We start from the raw sequence: 6737 nt of genomic DNA on the forward strand, positions 1-6737 counted from the left end.
AGAAATGGGAGTTAGAGGCAGCTGTAACCCCAGGAGCTTTGACAGGACTGTGTTCCAATCATGGTTGTTAGATGCAGAAAGTAAGAAACATTGCATGGGCCATAACTATGTAAAAATTACTTGCTATTTATCTTCAATTTAAGTTTGATTGAATACCCTGTATTTTAAGTGGCAGCCCTGGTCATAACCCAAGTTAGAGATTTAGCTAATATTTCTGACATGATTGGTTCAGATAGTGTTTTGCAGAGTATTTCCCATTGGATATTAGTGGATTAGTGGTTGTTATATTCTACAAAAGCAAAACAAAAAATTCTGTGATTAACTATGTGATTTAAACAAGGTTTGATAAAGTTCTTACTGTTGGATCAGTGAATAGTCTCATTGTGAGAAAAGCAGTGTTTGACTGATGAACGTCTTGATCAGCCTTGTGGAAAATGGCAAGCCTCAAGTGGTTGGGCTTCCCATGGGAGCTTGGGCTTCCCAGAGGGTAAGAAGTGTACTGCTCCCCTGCTTTGCTCTACTTGACCTGGGCTATGCTCTCTGGCTAGGGTTGATGTCTATCTGTCTTATTGCTGGGAATAATTCTTCCCTCTAAAGAATGGGAGCTAAAGCATGTTTATCCAGGTTGCGGTACAGCTGACAGATCACCACCATCCTTCCTGCTTGGGGCTGTGTTCAAACTGCCTTAGAAGACACCACCCTAGACTTGCAACAGGAATAGTGGAGATTTGCCTCGGGTTGGCAGGAGTTGCAATGTTGGCCATAAAGCTTATGTCTTTTTAGGCTAATGCAGAGTAAAGACCTTCCTGGAATTCTTACAGTGTCACTGGCTATGATAAATCCAATCAATGTGAATGCAAATGCGGTGTCCAAAATGAGAAGCCTGTTTGAAGTTATTCTTTACATGGAAAAATGCCAAATAAGCAGGGAAACTCTACATATCTAAAAAGTTCAAACAAGAGCATAAGCAAATGCACCCAGAAGGAGAGGGCCACTGGGGAGAAGCCTCTCAATGCTATTTACCCAGTGAGTACACATTTGAATGCACCACCGAGTTTCTTTCTATCAGAGTGACTTCTTTCTTCTACATATATTAATGTGTTTATTTTTAAGCATAGAAGTAGAATAAAAATAGATAATTATTTAATAGTCAGTTGAAAATAAAGTGATTATTTTAGATTTGGTTTTGATTATTGTTATTTTGTTTTTTATTTTGCTTTTCCATAAGCCTTATTCTTTTCATATTTGGACTTTAATTTTGGACTTTAATTTGAACATGAAAGTCAATATTTTTCTCTCGATTTGTGTCTCTTTTCTTTGCAAATCATGATCTCTGTATCCATAGCTTATATCTATATATAATTTGTATATGATATTTATATAATTTATATATTTATAGATGTTATACATCTCTCTATATAAAATATATAGTGTGTATAACATTACATTTGTTCATTAGATTTTCTAATCCAAGCCAAAGAATAATTTGTACCCAGGCAGCCTTTTGAAAAAAGTCTTGTGTGAAAAATTAAATTTGGGGCAGTAACATATCATCAGTATGCTAATGTGCTACATATGTTATTTTAAAAATATTTCTGTTTAGCCTGTCTTTTCATTTCTGCTATTTCACTGACAACTTCATTAAACACTTGCCTTGCGTTAGTTCTGACTCATATAGAAAGCTGTACATATGCAATCAGCACAACTCCTTGAGTTTGGGGATGAGAATACACTTATAAATTCATCTTCACCAGTGAGGCCACAGGCATGTTACCTTTTGTCCCTTTTAATTGTTAGTATTGTTCTTTTATTTTTTCATTTCCATACTACTTCTTGGATTTGCTTTTATTTCTTCCCATCTCTAAGTTTCCCTTACTGTCCTAATTCTCATGTATTATCCTTTATTGGCTTCCTTACATCAGCCTTAACTCACTTTGTCCCCAAGTGACTTAAGACAAGTTCTCAGTAAGGCTCAGGTACCAGCTAAGAGACCATCCCAGGTCTCTCCCAATATATAACCTGCAGAACTACCTTCAACTGTGAGACAGACCTTTGGGGATGCACAGTGTAGTCCCTGCTTCACCCATCATTGGACTGTGCACTCTAGGGTTGGTGATGGAGGAGGACAAAGCAAACAGATATCTAGTATAGAATCAGGTTCTGAAGGTATCTTGAGGATTTGAAAGTTAGAGTAAAATTGCTCTAAAAAAAACTATACAATACATTTGCTGCTTCTTGATTGAATGTACTATAAATGGCGTTGATACATAAAAGTTCTCTCTGTGAATGTCATCTTGACTCAGTAGAGAAATTCTCGGTGAAGCTTAGGTACCAGCTAGGGGAACATCCCAGGTCTCCTCCAACGTATAACCTGCAGAACTACCTGCACATCATCCTCATCACTGGCTCTACCTCTGTGTTAGTGTTTCTGTCATGAACCTTCTCTTTGCTTGAATGGATGGAGTATAGTTCAGTATGTTCACAAATGCTAGAATCCCATGCATACACAACCAGGATATGACAGGCAGCATCTGGGGTGTGATACTTTCCAGCCAAACAGCTTGAAGTGCTTGTTGTTGGAGTGATTTGGAACCTGCATTAGTAATCAATGATGAGTTCGGTGAGGGTCACCTCTGAGTCCCCTTCTAGTTGATCACTTGACCCCATTTCTAGTTGACTACTTGCCATTCTACTCCTTTTGCAAATCCTAACATTTTGTTTATAGCCCTGCAGTCTGAAAGATGCCTTTTAAAAATCTTAAAGTGCTTATTCTAGTTAAATCATGCCCTTCTTCTTTCTTTTAAAACTTGACCTTTAAATAATGTTCTGGGAATACACTTGGACTGTTCAGTTGTTCGAGTAATTCAAATTGTATTTCTGTGTACTTCTTCATTGGTTATGGATGCCATACTTCCCTGTAGGCAAAGATGCACATTATATGCCTGTTTCCTCTGTTTTACTGAATTTTCCACTCTTACACACACACACACACACACACACACACACACACACACACACAATTTTTTGTTTTTTTTTTCTTTTTGATTTTTTTCATCTGATAAGCTGCTTGTAGCTAAGACAGTGACTTGTGCTTTATCTCTAGTTCTTTATGTGTCTTTGCCACTTGCTGATTATTGATAGAAAATACCCAACTCCCACAACTTAAATGAAATGAAGTTTATTTTGGTTCATTGTTTTTAGGGGATCCAGTCTATAGTTGACTGGCTTCAGAGAAGGAAGGGCATGGTAGAAAGGTTTGATGAAGAAAAGGTGCTCAAGTCATGGTAGGCAGGATCAGGGAGAGAAGGGAAGAGCCTGGGAGACAGATAGGTATATCCCTCCAGGTCATACCACCAGTGGCCCACTTATTCCAACCAAACTCCACCTATTAGCAATATTCTCAGCTCAGAACTCTTCAGTGGATTAATCTACTGATGATCATAGGAACCCCACAATACAATGACCTTTCAACATTCCAACCTCTAAACAGATGAGCTTTTTGGGGACATACATGACCATCAATAAACTACTGTAGAGAAATCATCATATTATAGCACCTCACTTGCATATTTCTTTGGGAATCTCTCAGTGTCTCAGATGAAGGTGGTCTGTGTTTTTAACCTGGCAAGTAAAAGCTATTCACCTTTGTCTTTCAGGTTCTGTTTCTGCACTAGATCTGATGAGATTGCGCGTATTTGGAAATGTTAAGGCCAACAGGACAGTCACGAATTTGAAATAGGAACTTGTTGTGTGTTACACAGCAATTCACTTGAGCTGGAACCACCACACCACATGGAAATATGCCCAAGTGCTAATGGATGTCATTTACTCCTTTCTCTAAACTTCTACTGATAAATTCTTTCCTGTTTTGTACATCTCTGGAGTTGAAGATCTGATTCTTACTGATATTTGAACTCCTGCTTGTCATGACCATCAATAAACTATTGAAGAGAACAAGCTGCACTGCCATGGTAGAAGACTGGCAGCTACTTTCACATCAAGAGGTTTAAATTTGTAATGTGAATGCAACATGACTTATAACAAGTCCAATTTTACAAAGTTCCAAATGGTTCATAATGGCATTCGGATGGAAGTTACTTTTATATGGAGTCCAGATGGTGCTAGTTTAGAAACATTTCCCTGGGTTCATTTGCCTTTAAATAAAAAAGCATTAATTCACTCACTAGAAAGTTCACTTATGCCAGAGGTCCAGGGTGTCACTCATCTCAAGAAGTGATCTCAGTTTGCAGGTAAAAGCACCTGTGACTTACTGCATGCACAACTTCAGTATCTCCAGAAACTACCCTTCACACCAGTTGTCTATGAGAAGAATACTTTCTCTTTTTCTTGTTTACCTGAAATGCAAAAATTACATAATTTATTTGTCTTTGACCTGGAAAAATATAATGAAAAAGAAAAAAAGAAGCTGAACTGATAATCAGAAGAGTAAGAGTATGTCTGTAAAAGTTAAGTTGACAAGGGAAAGACTTTGATATGTGAGGAACCCATGGCAAGATAACCACAAACTTTAGTGGATATGAACCTGAAAATGAATTGAACAGGCTCAGAAGTAATCTATCTTGGATCCAGGCATCTTGACATTGGAATGACCTACAGAAAACCTATGTCTGGTAGTTTTTCATTGAAGGGTGGATAAGCTACAACTTGTCTCCTGTTTCTATTCACTGATCTTATTATAACATGCTGTTTTAGTACCTCAGGGGTATGCAGGTACAGGCGTGTGTCACAGGCCTCTGAGTGGTGGCTGATCATGCCGTAATCTGTGTAAGAGATGAGCAGACAACTCGAGATGCCACTGTGCTGTGCTCATGGATTCTGTTTTTATCACCATAATGTTAATGGTTGTCATCACACTGAGCTCCAAAAAGACTAGTAGGAATATTACACTAGCATATCTCTGGGCACTGATCACTGATTTCCTAACCATAAAAAAAAATCAAAATTAGTGCCTATGGTTGTTTTGGTGAAGAGACTTTATGCACCTTCTACTTTATCTCATTGTGTGATGATAGCTCTCATAGAGCATATTTTGGGTTTATAAACAACTGGATTAATTACTTCAACTTTTTAAAAGGAGAGGCAGTTTTATGAAGTGTAAAGTATACAGTCTTTGGAGCCAAAGGACTTGATAAGTTCAAATTTTGTCATCCACCAACTATCATTCAGACGCGTAATTCCTCTGAGAGACTTGGTGTCTTTGCTTAAGAAGTGGATATCATAAGCCTGACATCTCTCAAGGCTATTTAAGCATGAACTTAACTGGTGTATATATAAAGGTAGCCAATAAGGAGCCAAGAGGAGCTCAAGGTGAAGGAATTGGTGTCACCATCTTGAGTTCCAACTTGTCTCTCTCTACAGCTTTCTGAGCATGTGTGTATGTGTGTGTGTGTGTGTGTGTGTGTGTGTGTGTGTGTGTGTACAGACTGTGGCATGGTGGCCAAGTCGTACCTCAGTATCCAGTGCTGTGGGCAATGCACAGGGGGCAGAGGTCACAGGCAGGGTGGCAGAGAGGGTGCTGGTCTGGGAGCCCCAATCAGTGAGGTGATCATTTCCGGTCAGTAGGGTTCTTGACTTGGTCTCTTCTGAGCTCAAAGGAAGCAGGGCCTGGCCTCCATCTTGGTGTTCTGGAACACTGAGGCCATGCTGGCCTTGGTGACCTGTTTCCGTGGTCTGCTGAGGGTCAGTGAATCTTCATGCTCTGGGACAAGGACACTGAGGTTTGTTGAGAAGAAACTTGGACATCTGATGACAATCCCTTCCCTCTTTCCTCCCTAGATGAGTTCTCAGGCCTGGAGATGGACACAGCCACCCCCACGGAGGAGGACTATGTCATATATGATGAAGGTAAGAGCTGACTTCAGAGAGTTACACACATTCTGTGCTGATATGGAGGATTTTATTTTAATTACTGTGTGATGATCTTGATAATAGTTTCAGGTGTGGTGCTGAGGAAGGTAGTTCTAACTTCCTTCTTCCAAATCACCTCCTGGTGTATATTTGTTCTATGAAAAAATGGCATGGCCTGCATATGCATTCTGTTGCTGCTCCCTCACCTCCATTTGTAAAATAATGCAATTATTCTGCCTTCCTCAGGCTCAGCTCTTCTCTTTCTCACCCTTTTCTATTTGTTTCTAATTATATTAAAAAAAAGTGATACTGTAGATTTGATTTCTTACCACAGAATCCTTTCAAGTAAAGATTAAGAATGGAGAGCTGGGGAGATAGCTCAGCGGCATAAGCACCTATCTGGCAAGCACAAGGTCCCAAGTTCAATCCCCAGACCTGCCATGCTGGCTTCAAAAGTGGGTATTGTGTGCACCTCTGTAATTCCAGCACTGGGGAGGCTGAGATAGGAGGATCACTATGAGTTCAAGGTCAGTCTGGAGGACACAAAAGTGAGCACAAGGCTTTCCCTGATTGTGTAGACAGACCTTGTTAAAAAAAAGAGTGCACCTGGGTAGCATTTGGAGCAGTCTTGAGTAAGTGGCAACTAATTCTGCTGTTATTCATAGGGCCCTCAGTGCTGCTCTTTATAAGTTGCTTCAAGTGGAGGGGGAATCCCGTGCTCCTCCATCTGGCCTTTGACACTCAGGCTTTGGATGTCCTCAGGATGTACTTGGCCTTGCTGTCAGCCACCCATAGCCTCACTGTCTTAAATCACAGCTGTGTGAATAATGTCATCTTTTTTTTTTTTTTTTTTTTTTTTTTTTTTTTTT

At 39.6% G+C, this 6737-nt stretch overlaps 1 protein-coding gene across 2 annotated transcripts in view; it reads left to right on the forward strand.

The window, feature by feature from the left end:
* The window catches only part of Fndc1 (fibronectin type III domain containing 1), a 140152-nt gene that overhangs the window by 110107 nt on the left and 23308 nt on the right, over window positions 1-6737 (forward strand). For both annotated transcript variants that reach the window (XM_023712225.1, XM_023712226.1), the window contains one exon: window positions 5797-5865. In XM_023712225.1, the coding sequence (XP_023567993.1) occupies window positions 5797-5865 (69 nt within the window). The remainder of the gene's footprint in view (window positions 1-5796; window positions 5866-6737) is intronic.

Source organism: Octodon degus, unplaced genomic scaffold, assembly GCF_000260255.1.
Source record: "Octodon degus isolate 3935 unplaced genomic scaffold, OctDeg1.0 scaffold00024, whole genome shotgun sequence".
In the NCBI taxonomy this organism is placed as follows: Eukaryota; Metazoa; Chordata; class Mammalia; order Rodentia; family Octodontidae; genus Octodon; species Octodon degus.